This window comes from Harpia harpyja, chromosome 6 (assembly GCF_026419915.1).
Source record: "Harpia harpyja isolate bHarHar1 chromosome 6, bHarHar1 primary haplotype, whole genome shotgun sequence".
In the NCBI taxonomy this organism is placed as follows: Eukaryota; Metazoa; Chordata; class Aves; order Accipitriformes; family Accipitridae; genus Harpia; species Harpia harpyja.
The window spans coordinates 69353983-69379270 of record NC_068945.1 but is presented as its reverse complement, the minus strand read 5'-3'; the positions used below and the strand labels follow the sequence as shown (position 1 = coordinate 69379270).

The window sequence follows — 25288 nt, the reverse complement described above, 5'->3', positions numbered from 1 at the left end:
AAATAAAACAAAACCTACAGAGGATTATGAAGTTCACCTATCTTAAGACTTGCTTCTTGTGCCTTCCAAATCTGCAGAAAACTGGGAAGAGTTGCACACAGAATATCCTGAAGTGTCCTAATTACACTGAACTTCAGGTAGCAGCAAAGAAACCTGTGACTTTGGAAGCCACTGAGAGGCACAGAGGACAATTTAAGGACTCACTTGCTACTAGCTGCACGTATTCCGAGACTCTCTTAAAAAAAAAACCAAACCACTCTAATGCAACTCCTGACCCTGAAGAATCCCGTTGCACCCCAGCCACACCGAGCAGGAAGCCCTTGCAAACAGATAAACTGAAGTCCCCCCCAAAAAAACCCAAACCGAAACTACATCAAAAGCAATATTCATCAGCAGACGAGTAAAACTTTTGGCTCTAACAAGACAGAGACGCTGGTTCAGACTTAAACTAGCCAGTTATAATATAAGCTCTTCTCATACACAATCCCCACTTGCACAACCAACTTCAGAGAAAAACAGAGCAAAACAGTTCGTAAGGCCCCAAAGCCACGTGTACAACACTGAGAAGAGGCACCAGCAGCACCTGCGCTCTCTCGAGGCACCTTTGCATGACAGCCTCACATCGCCTTCGCTAGGATCCCCACGCAGACAATAACCCCACAGAACACATTTCTTGCTATGACTAAAGAGGCGTAACAGGCAAATCATCTTTGCTTAACCTTGAATCTTTTTCCAATGCATCATGCTGAAGTGACAAAAGATTTTTTTTCTTTTTCCAGAGAACTGACATTTAAAAAGCTACAGCAGGTCAGTGTGAAGGGACAAATTTTCAGCAAGTAGAAGTCACTGTAAAGGTGAGGCAACGGACCGCACCTGAAGATCTGCACAAATAAACATGTGTCTGCAGGAACCCATGTAAAGCAGCTCAGGGAGAGGAGCTCCCACATTGGCATTTGATCGCTCCGAATCCGAACACAAGAATCTAATCCTCTAGCTTCAACATACACCGAGAATCAAACACACCCCTCTCCTAAACAATCTATACTCTAAATCTGTAAAATTGAGTTCAGCAACAGAGGATGGGCAGATGGTTTAATTGTGCAGTGGTCAATAAGCTTTGCAGGACTGAACATCAAGTTCATTTCAGTGGGTCAGCAAATTTTCTTATTTCTTTCAGAGCATACGCACATTTGTGGCATGCTTTTAAAAGCAAAATAGTGCCTTCTCATAGATGCAAGGGCTGAACATTCTGAGTACATTATTGCTAATCATTTCAATTTTACAATATTTTTTGTTTCATTTGGCAAGATGGAAGTCTCAATACTATACCGGGGAAATTCAAGCAGTGACCAAAACCTAAAATAGGGTTTGCAGTTTAAATAATTTGCTGAAGCCGTGGGGGTATATTTCTTCAATCTTGCACTTAACCACAACTAGTGTTTTGAGATCCCCCCACCCCAGCCACTAATGCTGTGGCTCTTCTCCACGTGTAAAATGCACTGCTTTTGCCTTCTGCAAAGTTATCAGAGCATGGCTATTTACCGGCGAAATCTCCTCCTCCTTGATCCAAACAAGGCAAGTATTTAAACTTACCTTTTCATGGCAACCTTCTGGTCACACTGCCAACATCAAACAAAAGAAAACATGGCAGAAACCATGAAGTAATAAAAAAAAAAAAAAAAAAGGATTATGACTAACTTATGACTTTCTCAGCAGTTGCAGCACACCAGAATCTGTTTAAATCCACGACCTTGGAGCTTTACACAAAGCACAGGAGTTCATTATGGCGTCCACAGTTTTTTAAAAAGCGTGAAGCAGCACTAGCTGTAAGCTCACTTGGAGGGTGCAGTTGTTCCTATCAGCCACAAGAAGGGTGAGTTAACACCTCCTCGCATACCTTCCCTTTCAAGGAACGCAGACTCCGGTAGTGAGTTACAAGGATCTGATTTCTGACATCTCAACTTTTCAACTGAGCGTAGTCCCCCCCAGTCTCTCAAAGCCACATTCTTCTCTTGGGATCTAAGCTTACCCCAATAACCATGCACAGATTCCTCCCCTAGGCCAGGAGTATTAAGTTACTTATGATGCCAGGCCTGTTCAACAAAACACCGATCATTTAGCTTCCTTATTTTCACTGCTTCCCTCATTTCACAACTGACACAGTGGCAGGTTGAAAGCCTTAAAAGAAAAAAAAAAAAAAAAAAAAAAGTAGGAGGTGGCTTCAGTAGCACCGAGGAGTAAGTCAGTGTAACCATGCTGAGTCACATTGCAGTTAGATTTGACATTTCCAGGATAAGTGCTTCACTCCTAGAAGGGTTGTTTGTTTATTTCAGCTTTGTTTACTTTACAATCCTGTCATACAAATTAGAGGATTACAAAGCAAGGCCATCACCAAAACTTTTGCAGAAATCAGTCCACGACATGTCGTTCTTGTCCAAGTGAACTGCAACTGCCACTGCCGAGCGTGAAGTAGATGCCTTCAAGAAGTATCACAACACTCCGCTATGGAGGACTGCTCCCAAGTACCATCAACATGGACACATCTCTCGCGCAGAACATGAGCTCAGCATGAAAGCAGCCCAGTTATTGTGAGGTTTAAAACTTGCCTCGCTGCTACATGAAACCAGCACCCTGCACACATTCATATTCAGCTGTGTTGGCTTTGAAGATTTGAGGGGGAAGGTCAGTGAGTTTGAATTAATGGTATTAGACAGAAGAAAAACATAACCGGTTTCATTTGCCTTCAGCAGAAAGGAGAGTGTAACAGAGCATTAGCTTCCACCAGCTTCCCCTGATGAAGCAGCTTTCATGGAATGTATCATCACAGAGAAACCTTTCCCCACCCTTAAAAAGAAAGACAAGAAAGAAAAGGAAGGAAAAAAAAGAAAAACAAAACAAAACTTTCCCCAAACAAAACAGCTTGGAAACAGCCAGGACACAAAGGCAAGTTTTGGACTTCATCTATCACCACCTCCATGCCATGTTCTGTTCCTCCACGTTTCAAAAGCACCAGGTTCCTCTCAGTGCAGATCTCCCGAGGCTGATACCGTGTTTTATAAAGCCAACAGCCCCCCTCCCCAAATGCATTTAAACGCCAAGCCTGGTTCTTTTCAAAATAAAAAAAGATGTGGCTTCAAACTATTCACACTTGACTGAGCGAGACTTAAAGGAGCAGCTTCATTTGCCCCTAAAACCAAGATGAGCCTTAATTCCTCAACCATGTCCACACTGGTGATCAAATAGCTTTGTAGCACAGTTTTAAAATACCATTTCGATCTAGAAACACCTTTAAGAGTAAAGTGATTTTCAACCTCTGGTCAGACCTCAGCAGACCATCTGGGTTTACGTTCTCATCCAGCTTTTCTGCTGCAAAAGAACAGGTGTCTCACCGGACATTCGCCCCTGCCCCGACATATTGCTTCGCAGCTCCAGAGCACACCTGGTCCTGCCACTGTCAAGACAAAATAAAGTAACAGAGCCCACCAAGAAATGCCAAAGTGCTTAAGTTAATAATTTATCAATCTTTTCAACTCTGCATCTATTAATCCACCACTCTGGAGGTTAATCAGGGACATGCAGGCCCGCTTTAGTACCACATGCTGATTTTTACCTTTTTCAGGAGGTATGCTTGACACCTGGGTAAGTACCTGATCCTATCCTAAACCTTGTTTGGTTTTAGTCTAAATCTCACACTTTATGGCCCGCCAGAGTCTCTCTCTCCAGTACAAACATGCTTAAGCTTACCTTTCAATGTCACACCTTGCTCAGGGGCCAGGAGCAGGCAGACTGGACACTATTCATCCTCTCTCAATACCATTCATTCATTATGCATACCACTACTTCATCCCCTCTTGTTCACCTCCGTTAGAATATAGTCTGTCCCAATACAGTCATTATAAAAGGTCCACAGACGACTGACTAGAAACAATCAGCTGTTACACAGAGAGTACCCAGGCAGTCGGGAAGGCAGCAATGATTTGCACATCTATAATTTACATGCTAAGTCCCCCACCACCGCTCTCGCAGGAGAGAGCGCTCAAGGCCAGGTGAAAAGCCCACTGGAATTTGGAAATAATGTAAAATTTATCTAACAATCAGCTGCCAGCTTTTAACCTCAACCTTTCACAGGGGATGACAAATGCCTCCAGGGTTAAGCTCCCCTAAAGGGCAGCAACTGTCATAAATGCAGACTTTTCCTAACAAAAACATTAACACAAATTTAAAACATTCATTTTTAAGGGAGTATCACAAAAAAGAATTTAAGCCAGCTACAGCCAGATAGTGCAAAACATTTCAGAATAATCCACCCAGACACTCTGTTTGTACAATCTCAAAGAAAATATTTTATGGTTCTTTCTTCTAGCATTTAGTCCAAGGAAGGCACGCACCAGTAAAATGCAGTCATTTCTGGAAAGCAGCATTTGACCCTCTGAAAATGACTGAAAATGGCTATCCCTTCCTCACAATGAGTCACGAATATCTGGAAGTCTACACCACCTCCTGCACTTTCCTGTATGTGGATCATGCAGAATATACAGGCATGCTCTGTAATTCGCAGTTCAAAAGGTATTAGTGTTGACAGACCACCACCACCTCGGTTTAAAAACGATACACGCAGATCCAGCCCTCTACCTGATTTGAAACACCTAAATGCCAAGAAAATGGACTGTGAGTGATTTGGCTTCTCTTGCAAGGCTGAATCAATTTGCTCCAGGGAATAAGTCAAATGATTTAAGACTAGGGGACAGCTCTTAGAAGCTGCAATGGTAACAAAAAAAAAAACCAACCAACCAAAAAAAAAAAATAGTATCTTAGTCCTGAATCCAGTACCAGCCCCAGTTTGCTGAGAATCATTAATGGCTACACAAGCCCAAGAGGCAGTGAAATCACCTTCTTCCAAGAGACTAAATCCACCCTCAATCTCAGACAGATCATTATCAGAGAGTCTGAGGAACTGGAAGAAGATGGAGACTGAAGATGAGGAGATAGCATTTAGAGGTGAGTGGTCACAAGGCCGAAGGGACTGAGCAGGGACAGGAGAGGGAAGAGCTTGGTGAAGACTAAGCAGAGATTGCCTTAGTCATGAGTAAGTGCTTGTACTTCTCTGCAACGGCTGACCAGTATTCAGTGTGTATCAGCATCAAGGGACAAACAATTCTGAACATCCCAAGAAGGTGGGAAAAAGGAATAAAAAATTAGTAGGGAGAAAAAAAAAAAAAAAAAAAGTGAAAACCGCATGGTTCTGCCAGCAATAAAACTAACTCAGACCATTTCCCTGGGATGTGGTAGAAGATCCATCACACGGGGCGTTTTCTAATGGTGAGGGCAGTTTGTCCGCAAGCTCCCTGCTAGAATCGACAGGCACCGGCACACAGGCTGCATGACCTAGTAGAAACTAGAGATGGCAAGGTCGTATGATTCTTCAGTCACGCGAGCTCTATTTTGGTGAAGAAAAACAAAGAGCAACGCTCTATGTTCATTATTCCAGAAATACATGGACAAAATCCACAGGGAAATGGAGGGAAGCTGAATGCACACAATAAGACACACAATGAAACACTGAACTCCTATATGCACACCCACATATATAATTCACATTCAATATTAAAAAAATGTTATTCAGCAATCTCTCATCTTTGCTGCCAGAAGAATGTCCGGAACTGCAGGAGAGCAAAGCAGAAAATTCAGACACCTCTCCCTCAGCATCACATCACCTCTAATTTAAGCAGACAGTAAAACGGATAGCTATTTGGCTAGGAACCCACTCCATACAGGAGCCTGTCGCTTTAACTGCGGGCACTTTCCTGCCTTAACAAGAACCTGTTATGTGTTTATCCTAGTTATGACTCCAATTAAATCACAGTTTAAGAAGGGCACCAAGTACCAACAGGTGCCGACAACATTAAGTTATACTGCAACCAGCAATTGCTCTAAGCTGGGGTGGTTTCAGATGCACCCTTCCCAACAGCTGAACTCCTGCTGCTTTACCTTGCTTGAAGAAAAAAATGTAAGAAAACAATTGGGGAGAAAAAGCCTATAAGGACTCTCAATTTAAGCACTCCTTTGCTTTTGCTTGCAACAGGATACAGGACAGGGAAGGGCAGAAGGGTCCAGGACCGGGACCCTGCCCAAGAAGTGAAAGCCTGTGCAGCGAGCTGCCCCTTCGGGAGGAGGGCAGGATTGCCAACCACCACCTCTGCCCTCAGGCAGCCCCCCTTGTCCTCAGGCATCACACCTCGCTGCCGGCATTCACGCGGAGGCAGCAAACCTGGAACCTCCAAGGAGCGAGCTGCCACCACCTTCATCCCAGAGCGATCCAGCGGTGTGAGCTCCGTGCGCGCCCAACCCTCCGAAGGAGACGCTCGGCACCTTGCAGGATTTACTCCCTCGGCTTCCAGATTAACAGTCTGCTCAACCTGCTCCAGGTGCAACAGGTAGGCACAATGTAAGACAGCAATTAAGCATGTATTTGAAGGAGCAATTAATTAATGTTATTCTAAAAGCAAAATAAGAAAACACTCTGAAAGAGCACACCTCTGCTTTCCATGAGCTCAAGAGAGGAAGGCAGCAGCACAACACGGGTCAGCTCCTCCTGCTTGCCACTCGAATATCAACAAAGCAAGCATCCAGCAACCTCAAGGCTTTGCTTACAAGCTTTTCATAAGATTGGTTTTTATGTTTTTAAAAAAAGAACATAATTTTAATGCCAGTGCACAGCGATAACGCAAGGACAAAACACAAGCTGTACTTACATGAAGATTAAATGTAGTATTTCCCTGGCAAATGAAACAATACAGAGCCTCATCAGGGGGCATCTTCTCCTTAATCCTACATATTAAGACTTTAAAGGGTTTGCAAGATTCGCAACCATGCGCGAAGCTAACGTTATTGGCTGCTGCTGCTAAGAAATGTTGAACACGTGGGAGTGCACTCAGCGAGATGCATTTCCAAAAGCTTGCCGGGATTGTAAGATAGTCATGATGACACTTAAAAACAATCACCTACTACAAATACAAGCCTGCCTAGATCACAGTATAGCTTCACTAGAAAAGACAGAAGAAATATCAAGCACACCCTTCTAGGCAGAGCAGCAGAAAGGAGAGCAGGGACACCATTTTACAAGGCAAGCCACTTGTTTTACTGAAATCCTGCATGCACTTTTTTTTTTTAAAACTGTTACTACAAAGAAACAGCCTCCACAATTTGTTTGATCAGCTTTTAGTAATCTAATACCAGTTTAGTGTTAAGAACTGGGTACCATAATCATAATCCTAAAGACGACTGCCATACTATTCAGAATACCAAAATCACCGCTCAGAGTCTGGGGAATGAAATGGAGAAATAGTTAAAATTACCCAAATGCAGAGCAAAACAAAGGCTTTATTTTTCTTATATTAAATAGGGCCGGAATGTCAAGCTAGAACAGGCACTCTGCTCCAAGCCATCTTAACCAAATTCATATTCTACAGCTTAATCTCAATGACCATCGTAATTATATGATTAAGCAGGTGCACTGCGCTTTCAGGTCTGTTCGACAAGCCCGAGCTTCAATAGCCTCTGCGATCAAACTGACAAGGCAACAATGGAAGAGTGAACTTACAGTTCCAGCCAAGAGCCCGTCCTTTCGGGGGAAAAAAATCCAGCCGCCAGCAAAGACGCCACATTCAGCTCTAAAAGCAGCAAGATGACACCCTTGAAAGTTGTCATTTAGGCAACAAAGATGATTTATTTATTTTTTTCCTCTAGTTGGTTTGGCGTTGGCAGAACGATCCGTGGATTTAAAGTTCTTCTAACGGCAGGTAGCACTATACATTCTGAGCTGCGTTTAACTGGATTTTATTTATAAGCCACAACCTGTGCCAGCATTTCTGACTGCTTTGGGGGAAGGGGGGCTCTCCCAGTTCTGAAACGGGGCCGTTGCCACATCTTTGTGCGTTTTGAAGTACCACCATGCGATTACCCTCATCCCTGGAGACCTCATTAAAACGGAGCCCCAGAAGTAGAGCAGAAAGAAGTGTAGCATGACATTTGAAAATTTACATTCTGACTTGTAAAAGTTTCCAGAAATGTCTATCCTTTAAAAAAAAAAAAAAAAAAAATCAACAACGAAACACCACCAAACCCTACCAAAACAAGACATTCCAGCACACATGCTCTTCCCCTGGGGACAGGCCAAAGAGAACAAAGCCACGTGACCGTCGTATTGCTCAACGCAACTCTTGGAAGATGTTCAAGTAGGATGATAAGTGCGGTGTAAGCCTATAATGAACATAAAAAGGAATTTATCCCAAATGTAAACTGTGTCCTACCCTTTGCCTCAGCCGATCTCAGTGGAGCAAACATGGGGAGTTTTGCAATTACAAAATACTTCACAGGTAAACTAAGGAGCTTTGTACCTTTATTCTCCTTGACTCAGGACGAGCCTAAAATTAGAAGGGAGTGCAACGCTCCGCATATTACGCTCCCCGGTAGCTCTGACACGCGTTACAAACGTTCAGCTCTGTAAACTGGTCAGAACAGGGAGATTCAAATGAAGCTGGGCACTATTTATAATTCCTTTCATGCACAGAACAGGGTGACACTTCCCTTTTCCAGCTCCGATGCTTAAAAATAGAGCTCGGGGACTACAACCCAGCCAGGAGCATCTATCCACAAAAGGAGGAAAATAAATCAGCACAAAATAAACTCCCGTCCAAGGGGAGGCTGCAAACAGCTCGCCCTGGAGCGTCCGTGTTGCTCCCCGGCGCAGAACAATAAACCCCGGCTTGGAACCGCCGCAGCCGGCGGCCAACCGCCCCGCGGTCTTGGGTGGTGGGGGGGGGGGGCTGTGGGGTGCTGGGGTGCGTTCCCCCATGGGTGTAAACACCAGGGCTGGGGCACCCCATCAGCTGCTGGCTCGCTCCGCCCCGGTCCCGGTTTCCGGGTAGTAACAGAGCAGCCAATCCGCGGAGTTGCGAGCTCTGCCCGAGGCCTCTTGCCTGCAAACACGGCTCCAAGGCCGGCAGCTCACCCAAAAACTGGGGGGAAACGGCGGATGGAATCCCCCCCGCCGCCCCCAGTTCTGGCACCCCAAAGTCCCCAGAGAGGGGATGTCCGGGCTGGGGGCTACCTGGAGAAGCCTAGCCTTGAGCGTTTCCCGACAGGCCCGTGGGATACCCCTGCGCGTCCAAGCCACCGGCGAGCGGGTCCCCGAGGTGTTTTGGGGGGCACGGAGCCTTCCTGCAAAGCTGTGCTTGCAGGTGGGGTGCAGGCAGTGCCCCCCCACACACACCTCTGCGGGTACACGGGTCATGCAGGAAACTTCAGCGAGCATGGTGGGGGGCAGCAGCCCCCCAAGAGGGGAGGAAGGCAGCGTGGCTCCCCGCTGCAGGCCCTTCCCCAGCGTTTGCACAACGTTGCGAGCGCGATCCGTAGAGAAACAATGAGTGACTCAGAGTTTCAGCACATAATCGTCCAGGCGATTATTAAACATCAGTTCGACACATTAACGCACACACACAGAGCTCTGCCCTCCCTCCAGCCCCAGAGAGCCGAGCAACCTCTCCCTTTCCCTGCTCACAAAGAGGCATCCACAAAAGGACACGGACGTGTTAGGATTGAAAATAGGAATAATAAAAAGACCCCACTCGGCTCCTAAACCTGTCAGAGCAGGAGAAGGCAGCAGCGTTATTCACTCTGGCCATCACCCCCTCCCTACTCAAAAAGGTAGCCCTTGGCAGGCCATAAATCCGTGCCATTATTCTCCATCAGAGACACGAAAAGGGGCTGAAAAGGGAAACTGTAAAGAAAATGGCAGCAAAAAGGGGGGGAAAAAAAAAAAAAAAAAGAAAAAGAAAACACAACACAACAACAAAACCCTCGAGCTCTGGGGAGGAGCAGCCTTCAAGTACATTCCTTCAGACAAGCCCTCTCTCCTTTGGTCACCACCAAGACCCTCCTCGCTCCCACGTCTCAAACCAGACCCTTATTTCCGATCAGCTTTCAGAGAAGAAGATTCCCCAGGGAAGCGTCTCGGGAGCCTGGGCCTAGCCAGCTGCGCTCACCCCAGGCAGGCGAGGCAAGTCAGGCAGACAAACAAAAAAAGGCTGGGGAGGGAGGAGTGGTGAGAAGAGTCATCTGACACATCCAACTTCCTAAGTTTGTTGTCTGCAGGAGACCGACCGCTCTAACCCTCACCCCTCAAGACACCGGGAAGGCTGCGCCGACAATAACAAGAGCATCGCTTTTGGAAAAGCCTTGGGTTTCTTTTGTCAGGGGGGAGAAAGCGAACGGAGCGGAAACTACCCAGTGTCGGGAGGAATGCCAGATATTCGGGGCTTTCTACCTACCACCGCACAGCCCGGCCGCCGCTAGAAATACAGAGCGAGGGGAACCACTTCAGGAAAACCTGCTCTTTGTCTCCTAAAATGCTGCGATCGCTGGAGATGCTGGCTATGAACCGAACAAAAAGGGGGAGGAAAAAAAAAAAAAAAAGAAAAAAAAGAGAGGGGGAGGGGAAAGGGAAAGGAGAGCAGCAGCAGATCAGGTTGGGCCTCGGCCCCTCTCTGGCCCAGACCTCTTTCCAGACTATCCCTAAGATTTTATCCTCCCCCCCCAGTAAACAGCTGGAATTCCCGACCCTCCTCCCGGTGCGATTAAGCATCGATCGCAATTGGCGTTCGGCAGAGTATGACATGTGTGTAACTTTAAACCCCCGGATAAAAATAGCTCCGATTCAAGCATGATCGGTAGTCATTTCCTATTTGCTTAAAAACAAGGCGAAAAATATACGAAGAGCAGCTTTGCAGAGAGAAACGCACAGGCTGAACGTCAAACAGAAGTTTCCTTCGATAAGCCACCCTCACGCCACAAACAGGAGTGGTGCTGCTCCTCCCTCCCCCCCCTCCAAAAAAACCCACCAAATCCAAGTAAGTTTGTTTATCTCTCTCTGGAAACTAAATCAGACCCGTTTCTCGATCCCTCGACACCACCAAGTTAGAGCCACCAGACCTGAGTCGTGCTGAGGGAGGTCAGGCACGTTCAGTCAACAAAGCTGAAAAACATTTCAGCCACTCTTGTCATTTCTACCCCCTCTCGGCACACACAGCCACCTTGTAAACAAAAACTATTAATAAAACAATCCTAGAACCAAATTCCCAATGATATTTTTCAATGCCACCCACACTCCAGACAGAGAGAAAAAAGGATTTACCATCCTGTAAAAGGCCAAGAATAAAAATAAGGTGGAAAAATATAAACAGATTTATCACGGAACAGCGAGGGGGGGAAATAAAAATAATAAAGCTTAACCCAACCTGGAGCGTTACATAAACGGGACCTCTTGCGAGACGGGCTGTGGGCCCTGGCACCCTTCGCCCACCCCCCAGTTCACCCAGCCACAGGTCTGCTGCAAGCCAGTCCCCGGGGGGGGGGCCCCCCGCTCCCCCCCCAAATTAAATCCCTAAGCCGGCACCAGAAGCTTCGTGAACCGCAGGCTGAAATCAGGGAGTAAATAATAATAAACACCACAAAAGCCTTTCTTTGGGCTGTGGCTTCTGGGGCTGCTCTCCCCTTCCTCGTCCTCCCCCGGCAGCTGGGCCGCAGGCCAGGGCGGGAAAGGGGGGGGTGCAGGGCACCCAGGCTGAAGGGAGGGGGGGGTCCTTCACCAAGGGGGGGGTGTTACCTGCAGGGACACCCCCAGGGCACCCCAGCCGGTGGCTGTCAAGCCACAGAGGGGGCTAAACACCCCTCAAAATAAGGGAAGAGTGGAGCGGGGGGTGGGGGGGAAGGTTAGGCCTCGCCCACGGCAAGCGGGGGGCCCTCACCCCACGGAGGGGGGGGGGGGCAGGTCCAACCCCCAGCTCTAGGGAGAGGCCTAGGCCCAGCCTCAGAAAGGGGCGCTGCCCGGGGGGGGGTCCCCGGTGCCTCCCCCCCCCCGGTGCAGGCCAGGCCGAGGACGCGGGTTCGCCCCCCCCCGGGCCTGCTGGCGGAGGGTGGAGAGTTAGCGGAGGGGGGGGGGGGGGGGTTGGTGCGGGAAGGATACAGCTTGACCACGTCGGTGTCCATCCGCCTCTTGCCCGGGCTGGGGGAGGACATGGTGGCCGCGGCCGCCCCCGGTGCTCCGGGCGGGTTGTCAGCGCCACCGCCGCCGCCGCTACCGACGACGACCGGGGACGCCCGGCACCGAGGGGAGCGGGGGGGCGCCGGGCTCCGAGCCGCTGGGACCCCCCCCGCCGCCGCCGCCGCCGCTGCTGCTGTCGCTGCCGCCGCCCTCCTGCTGTGGTGGTGCCGGTGCCGCCCCCCCTTCTTCTTCCTCCTCCTCCTCCTCCTCCTCCTCCGCCGCCCCGCTCCGCCGCCGCCGCCTCGCGCTCCCTCAGCCGCGAGCCCCGCTCCGGTCGCCTCTGCCGGAGCCTCTCTCTGGACCCCTGACGTCACCCGCAGTGACCTCACCGCCCCTTCACCGTCGCCATTGGTTGCGCCGGCAAACGCCGCGCCGGCCCCGCCCCCCCCTCCTGCGGTACGCCGGGAGTTGTAGTGAGGGGAAGGAGAGCGTCCGAGGGGACGCGGGTTCGAGACCCCGCAAGGGACGCAGCGCAGGTGTGTCGCCGTCGTCATCGTCCCCCCCCACGACGTCAAAGTGAGGTGGCCAGCGTCACCTGGGAGAAGCCACCATTGAACCCAAACGCCCCCCCCCCTTCCTCCCCCCCCCCCCCCCACCCCGGGATCACAAACCGGGCCAGGCCTCGCAAGCACGAGTCACCGCGCCGGCTTTCCGGTGCGACACCGGCAAAGCATTTCCCGGTGCCTCAGTTTACCCAACCGGAGGGAGGAGGTACCCGTCAGCGCCCCGGAGGTGACAGCGGGGCGCGTGACGATGGTGATAATGGGCGTCTCTCAAGCCGGCGGGGCTCTGGCGTGGCAACTCCACGCCCGGAGCGGACATCCCGCATTCCTGACCCCGGCATCAACCCAAAAAATTTGCCCCAATGCTTCCGCCCCGCGCAGGGAGGAGATGCAGCCGATGAACCCCAAAAAGTCCGAGCAAATGGGTAACCTCACCCCACAGGTGTGTGCATGGGGGGGGGGGGGTGATCCCCATTTAATGCCCCAATGCACCCCTCGAGCCCCGAGTCGGGCTGGAGCAGAAGGTAACACATCGAGGGGGGTCAGATCCACGCTCCGGGCGAGCTATGCTGGGGAGAATTTGGGGGTGGGGGCAAAGGGGAACAGGATTATATTGGACAGAACAGCTGGAGAAGATGGGATGGAGGGTCTCCCATTTCCCCAACCTCAGTGGTCCCTGATCAGTTCCAAGCGACTGGGAGAACAGGAAGGGGAAAAGCAGGCTTTTCTCTTATTTCATTAAATCCTTGTAGTATTTCATCTGTGTAATACCATAGTTTTGTGACACGGATAATTTCAGGGTAACAGGGACTACGACAGCATCCTGTCCCTTTTGGGATGCCTTAAGGCCACTCTTGCAGCACCCAGACCCTTGTACGCGGGTGCACAGGGGATTTGGGGGGGCCCCTCTGAGCCCTCTTGGGTCTAAAAATTGAGGTGCACGGGCAGGGGCGGTGTCTGGCCTTGGCCCACCCTGGCATGGGGACATTGTTGTCCCTGCCATGGGTGCACCCCATGGTTTGTGGGGTGGTTCCCTGACCATGGTGGGGACGGGCAGACAAAGTGGAGATGAGGGGAGGGGGAGGGCAAGGGGGGTGTCGGAAGCCATGGAGAATAGGGGAGATGTGGGGAGTAGGGAGAAACATGGGGAGTTGCGGGAAAACCATTGGAAATGGGGGACCCATGGGGAGCCAAAGGAGTTCTGACAAGCAGGGGAGCTACAGGGACCCATAGCAAGATGTGGGGAGCTATAAGGAGTGGGGGGAGCTATGGGGGACGAGGGGAACCAGGGGGAACCATGGGGGGGGGGCTGCTGGGGACAAGGGGATCTGTGGGTCCACACAGCTGGGGAAGGGGCTCCTCTATGCCCAGCCAACGCCCAGCCTATCCTCACCTTTTTGGGGCTGGGGGTACCCAGGGTATGGGGGGGGGGGTGACACCCCCATCTCCACCCCAAGTCCCAGCACAGCACAGCCATGGGGTGAAGCAGCTCCTCGTTAAGGCCACACAATTAGGACCCTCTTAGGAAAGGAAGGTGACCTACCCAAACTCAAGCCCTGCTGCTCCACAGGGGGCTTCCTGCCAGCACCCACCCAAGAGGCTGGCAGGTAAAGGGTGTCTCCCAGAAGAAGCCCCCGGGTGGTCAGGTGCACCTGCAAGTTTTGGGGTTCAGCGAGAGCAGGGATCAGCCCTGACCAAGGCAGCCTCTGCCTTCCCAGGCACAGGGTGGCCAGAAAATGCCCCAAAGGGGATGGGGCAAGATGAGACGCAGAAGAAACCCCAGAGCTGGTGCTGGGGAAACCAAGGCAGAGGCTCCTCCTCCAAAGGGAGTTCCTTTGCTCCTCCCCCCCCAAAAAGGGAATTACATGTTCCCTCTGCCTTCACCCATGTGCATGTGACTGCAGCAGACCGGGGGTGAGGAGGTCCAGCCCTCCCCAAAGCCCCTTCCCCAACATCCTCAAGGATGGAGACAACAGATCAGGGTCTCCCTTCTTGGCGGCTTCTCCCCTTTCCACAGGGACAAGTCCCTCCACCTTAACCCACCTCTTCCCGGGTTTTGGCTGCAACCCAGCCTCCCCTGCACTCCGGCCCAGGTGATTTATCACCTCGGAGAAGCTATCAGCCCTCAACTAAATCTGCTTCGGGCAGCTCATTGCCACAGCAGACGCTGGCAGGCATAGGGGTACGAGGCCAGGGGTATGTCTGCGTGTTCGGGGCGCTGAGGCAATGGCAAAGAGCCCGCATCAGGCAGGGAAGACAGCAAAACGAGGAGTGGGAAACAGGAGAGGGAGGCAGCCGGACACTAATCCCACAAAGACAAGCATCCTGAGGGATACAGGAGCCACATGCTAGGTCCAGAGCTCATCCCACCCCAGGAAGAAGCACCGTACCAGCAGTAAGAAAAAAAAAAAAAAAACCAAAAAAGTGAAATGTTTATTCCCACCTGGCGACAATTCCCTGTGCTGCTGGTGGCAGGTCACAGCTGGACAAGACAGTCACCCTTGCGAGGCGACCACGTCTCCTTGTTCACCCCACGTGCCCACGGCATGTCCCAGCTCCAGACGGGGCTGTCAAAGCCCTTGAGGCCAAGGGCTACAGCAGCAATTTGTGAAGGCAGGGGGCTTCAAGGAAGGCAGTCAGGGAGGAGGGGGTCCCAGCGGCTGCTGGGGGCTGCGTTTGGCATGGAGCCTCCTTGGCATCTCCTCCCCGGGGCACGGAGCTGCCGTGGGAGCAACTGCAAAGCGGATCTCTGCCGGACTGATACGATGCCCAGTTCCCAGAGGCAATGGCCCGTTCAGGAGGAATTCATGCTCTCCCATTGCCGGAAAATGCGGAACACCTTGCAGGACTTCACCGAGAGACTCTGCGAGAGAGGGGAGCAAAGCGACAACCAGAGGTTAAGGCACTGCAACAGGACCTGTAACTGCCACTGACCTGCCTACAAAGCACATGAGCAGAAACTGCAGCAAAAAATACCCATCTGAAATATCCTAATTGGTTGCCAAGACACCAATTTGCTCCTCTTCTTCGTTAGCCCTATTTACCAGAACCGGAGGGGAGAAGAGCAAGGTGACTGCAAGCAAGAAGCAGGACAGGACTCCAACCATTCCCTGCTCCAGCTGGGTCTCACGCCTCCGACTTGTGTCTGGTCCCACAGGACCAGCCGGCATTTTCCCGGTACACGGCACAGCCAGAAGGGACCAGCCTGTTGGGGACACAACTCACACAAAGTCCCCAAGACAAATGCTGAAGCAGGACTGCTCCACCAGTCCCTGCAGCTCAGCCCCAAGCAAAGCAGGGGGGAGCTGGCAGGAGGAATCCAGGAGGATAGTGGGGCCCAGGGAGGCAGGAGCAGGCACTGGCTGCTCCACAGCTGCTCAGGGAGAGGGGCTGTGGCCTCAGCTCCGCTCCCCTGGCTCGGCAAACCCACCCATCCAACAGCCTGGGGCTGGCGGCCGCAGGAGCCAGCAACTAGGATGTCTGCAGAGAGGGTCGGGAGCTCTCCATCGGGACATAAAATGAAACTGGATCTTGGGCAGTGCTGAGCCGCTCGGGAAAGGCTGTTATTTATAGCAGCCCTTGAGCAGATCTGCGCACAACACATCGTTGTAATAGATGAGACCTGGCCGAGAGGCTGTCAGCACAGCCGGAGGGGAAGCTGAGACTCTGCAGACACACGCTTGGTCATTGCCACCCAGCTGGGTTTGCATTCAGCCCAAACGAAGCCCATCTACCCCAAATTCTGCCCACAGACTTTCAGCCCTGGGCAAGGCCGGGGCAAGCAGTGTTTTGAGTGCTTGGGGCTGGGGATCCCGCAAGGCTCACCACAGGCTCCGTCTCAGGCACTCTGTCACACTTTCTGGTGGCGAGGAGTGTGTTCAGTACCACTCGCCAGCCTGGCTCTGCCTTTGCAGGCTCCTTCTCCGTCTGGGTCGCGGTATCTTCCAGGGCTTCCCCTCCCTCCACTGTGTTGACCCAGGGACACCAGTCGCGATGCTGAGAGCTGGGGTCAAAGAAGCTCCTCAAAGAAGTGTCCTGGGTAGCGGAGGAGGGGACAGTGAAGGAGGACAGCAACACAGCATGGTTTAAAACAGGCTCCAGTGAGACGATAAAACCCTCTCTGTGCCTAAACACCAGCCCTGAGCTGGCTACAGGGACAATGCTGGTCCCTGGATCAGGAGCACCCTGCCCAGATCCCTCTCCTCCCCACCCAGTCTCTCCCTGCACCTGCACCCAGGTCACTCACCGAGCTGCTGGAAGAGCAGAGCCGTGTCCGCTTGGCTCTGCGAAGAGGACTGGATGGCACCTCCATGTTTTCCCCCTGGCCCATGCTGCGGGTGACAGGGCGGCTCCTCAGAGTGGGGCTGGCCACCTCCAACTCACTCCGGTCCATGGGGATGGGAGAGTCCCAACCCCGCGGGCGAGAGATTGCTGGGGACAGGCTCTTCTCATGCTGCCAGTGGGGAAAGAACAAGGAATTAATAGAGTTCCTCTGGTCACCAGCATGTCCTCTGCCTGAAGGGGACAGGAGGGCCCTGGCCAGCTCAAACAAGACATCAAAGCCCTCTCAGCCATCCTGGCAGGAGCCATGCCACCTTCCCTTCATACCAGGAGCATCTCAGAAGTGTCTAGTTGGACATGGGTGAAGACAGCCCCCTGATTTGGGGGGAGAGCTGCAGAGGGCAAGGGCAAAAGCAGCAGCAACCCACTTCTGTTGGATGTTGCCTACAGCTGGAGAGACAGCACCAAAATGAGCCTCTTTCAAGGTAAAAGGCAGTGGACACCCAAACTACATCAGTCTCAACTCCTGTGTTCCCCTGTATCACCCAGACATCCTGAGCTCATGGGCTGGCTGAGCTGGGCCATACCTGCTCAGAGCCCGGAGAGAGCGTGTCTTGGCTCCGCGTAAGCATCCTGCGTGGAGACGTGGGCACGAGCGGGAAGCGCTCGGCAGGTGCCGGTGATACACTGCTCGGGCTGCAGGAGTCCAGCTCTGGCCCCGCAGACTCCAGCTGGTGAAAGCCCCACAGTCCCACCTTCCTCATGCAGCGGGAGCAGGTGATGACCGAGAGGTGCACAGAGCCAGACGCAGCACTGTAGGGACAGAGCCAAGTCACGAGAGAAGGTCAGGGATGAGCCTGGGCCATTCCCCAAAATCGCAGCTTTCAGAACAGATGCAGGTATTTGGCAGAGCACCGGAATGGTCTCAGTCGCAGGTACCTGAGCCAGCACGTTTCAAGACATCAGCACCCCGGCGCTGAGGCACAGACTTACTGTTTTTGTAGGCCTGTGTGCTAAGAAGTAAAACAAGTCCATTAAAACCCATCTATAGCATTGATTTAAACTGGCTCGGTTACATTTTGGCTTGCCACAAAGCAGGAGCACACTCAGTTATGGCATATCAGTGAAGTGTCCCCATCCTCAGCCCACGAACTGCCCAGCCACAGTGGCAGCTCCACTCTTCCTCACTGTAAACCTTTTTCCAGCCTGCATCATAAGAGATCACTTCACCTTCAGCAAGCTGCCTCAGGCACAAACAGCATGGCTGTTCAGCTCACAGCACAGGCTTTGGGAAGCCACGAACCTTCAGGTCACGAATCTTCCCTCCCTTCCTGCAGGCCTGATGAGCAATAAAAGTGCTACTGAGGATAACATTTCAGGGATTGACTTCAACATCTAAATCAGCAATGAGCAGGGCAACCGACAGCTCAGTTGTTTCAGACTCTTTGCCATCTCAGGGAGACATCTATTTTAGATTAGGTAGCTTTGCACTGGGGTTTCTGGAAGTCTGTCAATTTTAACGGCTGGAGATAATAAAATAGTGAAATAGAGGATACTGAACTTTTCACAGGAAGGACATCCGCATTCCTCCAGCCTCTGACAGGATTCACCAGCAACCACAAAGTGCAGCAGACACTTCAGTATCAGCTACACCACTACCCACCTGCAAGTCCAGCCACACAGAGCCAGGATGCAGGCAGGAACATGCACTTGCAGGATTTCCGTGGCAAACTTCAACGGTGGTTTCTCTCCCTCTGTTTTGTGCTCTAGTTCCTCCCCAATCAGCTGGAGGAGCAGACTGATCTTCTCCTCTGTCAGGGACTGCGGGACAGAGAAAGATGGCAGAGCTGGCAGTCAGAGGCAGTCTGATAAAATACACTGCTTCTACTCACAAACCACATCCTAAATGGAGAAAAAACCCTTCCTCACTCCCCAAAAGGGCTGGGTGCACGAGCTAGCACCCTCAGCACTTCTACTCTGGTTAACAGGCAAAAGCCACATAGAGCAATGGCATCCTGCTGCCTTGCGCCCATCTGACTGTCCCCATTGTGTGGACTTGGTTCAAGCACCATTTGCTCCCCCGAGCACGTGTGGGGACAGCGGAGCAGGTCACAGCTCTGCCGCTCACAGCAAGCACGAGCCTGAACAGTCCCCATCCGTCCCTCCGATCCCAGGGACGCAGCAGGGGCTGCATTTGCCTGTGCTCAGGCAAACCGCGAGCGCTTCTGGGGCCATTGTTGAGACATATAGAGAAAAGAGAGTCCCCGAAGGCTGTCAGTCGGGCTCCAGACATCGCTGCTAGTGGGACAGCTGGGGAGTTCGATGTGGAGATGCGATACATCCGTTGGCTTTGTGCTGTCTCTTCTCGGGGGGCTCTGCTGGGTTTCACAGCTCAGCCAGCCCACAGTGGCAACCATAAAAAACCTCTGCGATTTCTGCTGAATGGATGAAGAGTTCCCCAGTGCCCACACGGCTTCTTGCTGCCGAGAGCCATCTGTTTCCTGGCGAGCGAGTGTCCAATGAGCCAGACTTGGCTGGAGTAGAGTGAGGCCTGGCCAGATCCCTACAAGGAGGCAATCCCACACTTGCTCCTGGCTGCAGCTACGCTCCAGCCTCCTCTGCCGTAGCTCCTGCTCTTCCCTCCTGCCTGCTGAGCCTCCTCACACGACTGCCTTGCACGAGAGGCCCCCCTGTACCGCACTCCCTGGGCTCCCTCACCTTCACAGGCCTCTGCCCACACCTCTGCTCTGGGGCAGCCTCTGGCTCCCCAAATTCCTGATCCCACCTAGAGCAATGACTGCCTCCAGTGGAATCCCAGCCACTTGTTAGAGCTCTTTGCAAGCTGCCGCGTCCCACAGAGCACTTGGAGGTAACGAACGGGTGGGAGCTGCCAGGGAGAGCTCCCAAAGGAGTCAGTGGGACCCCAGATCACTTCTGCCAGGCACCAGAGAGCACCATGCACACCAGAAAAGGTGCAGAGTGCGAACCAGACACTACAGCCCACTTCCCACCAGCAACATTGTGGTGACATGAGCCAGCTGTGCCTGTGTCGGTCAAGGGCTTGTACGGGAGATGAGCCTTTCCAAACTTCCTTTTACATGCTTTCAGAAACACTAGGTGAAACCACCATGTGGGGAACCTCCAAGGAGAAAGCCAAGGTGATGACAGACCACTCACACGTGCAAGTTGAAGTCTCTGATTTTAATCTCGCAACTGTTTTGGTCAGGGTTGCACAGCACAGGTGTGCCCGGCATCGTCACTAGGGACTTGAATGTACCCAGTCTCAGGGGCAGATGGGAACTCACCATGTTTTTCATGTCTTCTGGTCTGAGGGAGGGCAGCTGCAGCTCCAGCTGACATAAGCTCTGAAAGCGGTCCAGGAAGTCCTGGAGAAGGGCTCTGGGCTCATCCACCAGTAACATGGCAAAGCGATCTGATGAAAGCAAATGCAGGAGGCCTGAGCTGTGCCACCAGCCTTCCCAGCCCCTCCTCATCCCGCAGGGTAAGGGAGGAGATAAGTCCAGCCAAGGCCTCCCCATAACGATCTCTTGGCTTTTAAAGGAAAAGCTGAGCACAGCCTTCTTCCTTTGCAACCACCCTTCCCCGTGCAGCGCAGCTTTGAAGATGAGATCTATTGCCCTTTAAGCATCCCATCATCCAGCCTCCCCTGTCCCCTCCCAGTTACAACCCAAAAAGCATTTTAACTGCTCTAGAAGCATGCAAAGGTTAAGAGAGGCTGGGTACAGTCTGGCTTGGGGTTCCAGCCGTGGCTCAGTTATTTATTTGCTGAGGCTGCTCAAAAACACTGCCACTGTGCGTTTCATTGTCCCCACAGGGAAAAAGGGGACCGTGATGATGCTGCCAGCTTTGAGAACTTGAAGAGAAACCACAGTTCCTACAACAGGAGACAAGAGCAGCAAAAGAAAGGGAGAAAAAAGAGAATAATGCTGGACCTGTGTGCTAGCCGGGCTCTGAGACACCAACCTGGGCAGGGGCTGTCCGGCCAGAAGCAGAACTTCTCATGAGCAGTGCACAAGGCCTTCTTCAGCTCTATGCAGCGCTCCTTATCTGCAAGGCAAAGCTCAATTCTACTCCCCTGTGGAGCCACCTCCTCAGGGAATGGTTGGGAAAACCAAACCAGGAAAGGAAGGCACCAGGCTACGAGGGCTTCCCTGTTCCTCCCATTCAGCATGGCTCGGGTGGCAGATGCCACCTGAGGCTGTAGCTTGCAGAGCCTGAAGCTCTCACCTCAGACTCATCTCCCTCCCCACCAAAAGGAGCTCCCGCACCTCCAGCCTCCCTGCAGGCAATCACAGAGCGGCAGTTCCTACAGCAGCAAAGGCAGGCTGGCTCAAGGGGTTATCTCCACAACAGCAAGCATCACCAGAGTAGTTCCACCTCTCTGCAGCCAAAATCCCCTCCCATTCCCAGGCACAGTGACTGCAGAGCAGGGGAGCCTGCCACACTGCACAGCAATGTAGTGGAAATGTAGCTCAAACCACCATGGGCACAGTGACTGCCTGCTCTTGCCAGTTTTACCTCCTGGGCTGCTGCCAGTCCCTAGCTAACTCACCTGACTCCTCTGCTCTGGCTGTAGGAGCCAAATCACAGCCATGTCTGGAAATCAAGCTTCCCCAAAAAAGGTCTGGTACTTCATTTAACTTATTCACACCTTTCAGAACCAAATAATTTATTCTTCAATTTATTTCTCCAGCCCCTCTTCCAACCTCTGATTATTTTAGGTTTTCCTAAACCAGTGCAATTACCAACAGAATAATTAGGCCAAGGTTTATTTAACAAAGATAGTCTGAACAAACAGCGGGTGTCAATATTCAGAGTGATCCAAAAGGAAATGCTCATGCAGCTCCCCATTACACATGACCTATGCTACACTTGTCAGACATCAGGGCTGCACTCTCTGCTACCTTCCAGATAACAAGAGCAGGGACTTGCAATCAAGAAAATTGAGAAGTGGAGATGACACTTATTTGTGGGGTAATGAGCGTCTTTCTGCAGACGACAGATGCAGGTAAAGGAAAAGCGAAGGTCTGGACAGGTGATATAAAGCACAGGCCATCGCTATCCTGTGGCTCACAAGCGACACTCACGCCATGGGGTCAAGCACACCGCAGAGGCTAGTGTTCCTGCCACACTCTCAGCCCCATGTTGTCCAATGTGGGAGAGATGGGAGCCATTACTGCTCCTGCCTGCACCTCACAGCATCAGGAGCGGCCAATGCTCTGCAGGCAGGGGAAGGAAACTGGTGCTGGGCCTGGGCAGGGAGCTCAGCGAGGGCAACAGGAAGGGGAGTTTTATTGCTGGTAGTCCAAGTAGTTTAAAGAGGACAGTGGAAGAGTTTATTAAATTACAGAATGTGACCACCTGAACAGACTGACTCATGACAAGCCATCACCAACAGCCCACATTAGAAAAACTGAATAGAGGATCAGGGCAGCAGACCAAGCAGTTGGAAAACAACATTTAAAAAAGGATGTTAAGGTACTTGAATGCATCCAGAGGAGGGGAACAAAGCTAGTGAAAGGGCTGGAAGGCATGTCCTGTGAGGAGCGGCTGAGGACTCTGAATTTGTCTAGTCTGGAGAGGAGGATAAGGGGCAACCTCAATGCTCTCTACAGCTTCCTGAGGAGGGAAGTGGAGAGGGAGGTGCTGATCTCTTCTCCCTAGGATCCTGTGATAAGACACATGGGAATGGCTCAAAACTGCACCAGGTGAAGCTCAGACTTGAGATTAGGAAGCATTTCTTTACCAAGAGGGTGGTCACACGCTGGAACAGGTTTCCTAGAGAGGTGGTCGATGCCCCATGCCTGGCAGTGTCTAAGAGACATGTGGACATTGCCCTTAATATGATTTAATATTTGGTCAGCCCTGACACGGTCAAGCAGTTGGACTAGATGACAGTCGTAGATCCCTTCCAACTGCAACTATTCTGTTCTAACCCACCTCTGACAAAAGAAGCAGGAAGATTGACCATGTTCTCACAAACTAAAAGAAACCTGACTTGCACTTTATTTTCAGAAACAAACAACCAGCACCTCTCAGGACAAGACTACGGAAGTCATTTATGCACATAACAAAGCACTTACACCCCCAAACCCTACAGCCCACCGCCTGTACCCGCTGGACGCCAGCATACGTACACTTGTTGAAGTCAAACGCAAGCTGCAGGTTCACACAGAGGAAGGCCTGGCAGCTGGAGCACTTCAGCATGTCACACTCCACGTTGGTCCAGCCGTACTTGGCGCAAACCAGGGGAGACAGCTCGCGGGGTTTGCCAGCCCACTTCAGCGGGTGCTTACATTAAGGATAAAACCTAATAAATTATGGGTTGACCAGGAAAAGCTTTGGCCAAGGTTTATTTGGCTGAAGAAGAAAAGCTTCCAAGAAGATGGAGCCTGCGTGGAAGCCACAGGGAGGGTGACAGCAAAGCAGGGTGGGGGATGGCTGGAAGCCCAGTGTCAGAAAGGATATGGTGAATGTTTCTACTCTGCTGAAATAGGCTTCCTTGCTGGCGGACTCCAAGGAGAGAGCATCCATTTGCAAAGATCCATTAGCTGATTCTGACCAGTCAGATACGTCCTTCCTAAAGAAACAGCAAGTCAGCAAGCAAAGCATCTGCACTGTCCTGGAAAGATTTCATTAATAAAAAATGCACAGATCGCCCTCTAACCTCTTGTCCTTCAGGCTTACCCTTGCAAGAACCCTTTCTCCAGAGCTCCTAAGCCCTGACTTTTAATTACTTTACTAACAAACCAATTTAAAAAGTATAATGCAACAAGCAAAGGTGCACATTAAACATTTCATGATGACCGACAGCAGCGGCCAACAGGGATTTGATGTGACAAGTAGGAGACATGAACTCGTTCTCTGAGCCTGGCGAGACCAGATTGACAATTGCAGCAAGTCTCTGAAGTCAGGGACGCATCTGACCTTCCAGCATCTGGAATGCCAGCTCCTGGCACCCAGAACACCAGCCCTGCGGTGAGTGCTGCCCTTCAGCCTCTCCCCAACACTCCTCCGCGGCCCAAAATTCGGGGATGGTTGGGTCAAGGGTGAATTGTGCCTCTGAGAGCAACCGTGGTTACTTGGCTTTAAGCAGATACCAGCAAAGCTCAGCATCCAATGCCCCAGCTGCGTTCCAGACTCCCCAGTGCCCCCCAGTAACTCCTGTGACTCTCAGTATACCCCCAGGGTGGGACCGCACACTTTTCAGGTCAGAGGCCCAGTACGTGGCCAGTTCAGCTTGCTCAGGCTGTAGGGACACCAGAACTCTACAGGTCACTTACCTGCCCCTGCCCTCCCAGTGACCCCCAGTACTGCCTCCCAGTGTACACCGGTACTGCCTCCTACTGCCTCCCAGTGTCCCAGTATCTCTGTTTCCGCTACTGCCTTCCCGTGCTTCTTAGTCTGTCCAGTACTCCCAGTGCCACCAGTACAGCCTCCCAGCGCCCCAGTATCTCTGTTTCCGCTACTGCCTTCCCGTGCTTCTTAGTCTGTCCAGTACTCCCAGTACCACCAGTACAGCCTCCCAGCGCCCCTTCTTCCCTCCAGTAATCACAGTACCCCTTAGGGCCACCAGTACAGCCTCCCAGCGCCCCTCACTTTCCAGTGCCCTCCCCCTCAACGTGCTTCCCAGTCCCTCCCAGCACCTTCTTTCCCCAGTACTCCTCCGCCACAATAACTCCCAATACCTACCAGCGCTCTCCAGCCCCGGCCCCCCCCAACGACTCCTGTCGCCTCCCAGGACCCCTCAGCGTCTCCCCAGCACCCCCCAAATAACTTCGAGGGTTCCCCAACCTTCTCCCCCCCCCCCGGTGCCATACGACCGGGCTGCTCCCCCCCTATCCCCCCAAACCCCGCTCCCCTCAGGCCCGGTGCCAACGAGCCCCCCCCCAGCCCCGCTCCCCCTCACCCGTCGGGGCCGGCACCCTCAGAGGCGATGCCACCGTCGATGAGGTCACGGATCTGCTGAGGGGTGACGGCGGGCGGCCTTCCACGGGCTCCCCCCGCCTCCCCGGCGCTGGGCGCCGCCATCTTGGTCCCTCACTCCGTCACGGCCCGGGGTGAGGGGGTGGGGGGGGCGGGAAACGAAGCCGCGTAGGAGCGTTCCGGTCCCGCTATGGAGCTGACCATGACCCTACGCAACTCCCACACGGCCTCCTCGTCCCCACGGAGGGTTAACGGGGTGCTGCCGCCTCCGCTGAGGAACCCGTCCCTCCCCGGTTCCCCAAACCCCGGGCTCCACACACCCAGCCCTCCCCACTCTCCCCTTGTCGGCGCTCTATTGCTTTTGCCTGCCCCTCAGCGGCGCGCAGGCGCAGTGATCATTGCTCAGCCCCCCCCTCAGCAACGGCGTTCTCGCCTCGGCCTTCCCCCACCTACCAAG

The 25288-nt window shown here is 52.4% G+C and overlaps 2 protein-coding genes across 5 annotated transcripts in view; both read right to left on the bottom strand.

Annotated features, from left to right (window-relative positions):
• UBE2H (ubiquitin conjugating enzyme E2 H) overlaps nucleotides 1-12343 on the bottom strand; it is a 55714-nt gene extending 43371 nt beyond the window's left edge. The window contains exon 1 of one of the 3 annotated variants that reach the window (XM_052789806.1): nucleotides 12023-12343. In XM_052789806.1, coding sequence (XP_052645766.1) covers nucleotides 12023-12075 — 53 coding nt within the window. In that variant the 5' untranslated portion in view covers nucleotides 12076-12343. The remainder of the gene's footprint in view (nucleotides 1-12022) is intronic. The other 2 variants (XM_052789807.1, XM_052789805.1) reach the window with 2 other exon arrangements.
• A 276-nt stretch (nucleotides 12344-12619) lies between these two features.
• On the bottom strand, nucleotides 12620-25147 carry ZC3HC1 (zinc finger C3HC-type containing 1). Of its 2 annotated transcripts, XR_008235587.1 has the most exons (11): nucleotides 24815-25147; nucleotides 23375-23485; nucleotides 23043-23194; nucleotides 20869-20952; nucleotides 20190-20317; nucleotides 18548-18705; nucleotides 17472-17697; nucleotides 16850-17056; nucleotides 16429-16638; nucleotides 15047-15466; nucleotides 12620-12635 (listed from the first exon to the last, which is right to left on the bottom strand). XR_008235587.1 is itself a non-coding variant. In XM_052789804.1 (10 exons), the coding sequence occupies exons 1-10, from the start codon at nucleotides 24934-24936 to the stop codon at nucleotides 15398-15400; spliced, it is 1467 nt and encodes a 488-aa protein (XP_052645764.1). In that variant the 5' UTR covers nucleotides 24937-25147; the 3' UTR covers nucleotides 15023-15397. The 2 variants fall into 2 exon arrangements, 1 of the variants encoding a protein (XP_052645764.1); XM_052789804.1 differs by lacking the exon at nucleotides 12620-12635 and having other exon boundaries at nucleotides 15023-15466.
• Nucleotides 25148-25288: the final 141 nt, after the last annotated feature.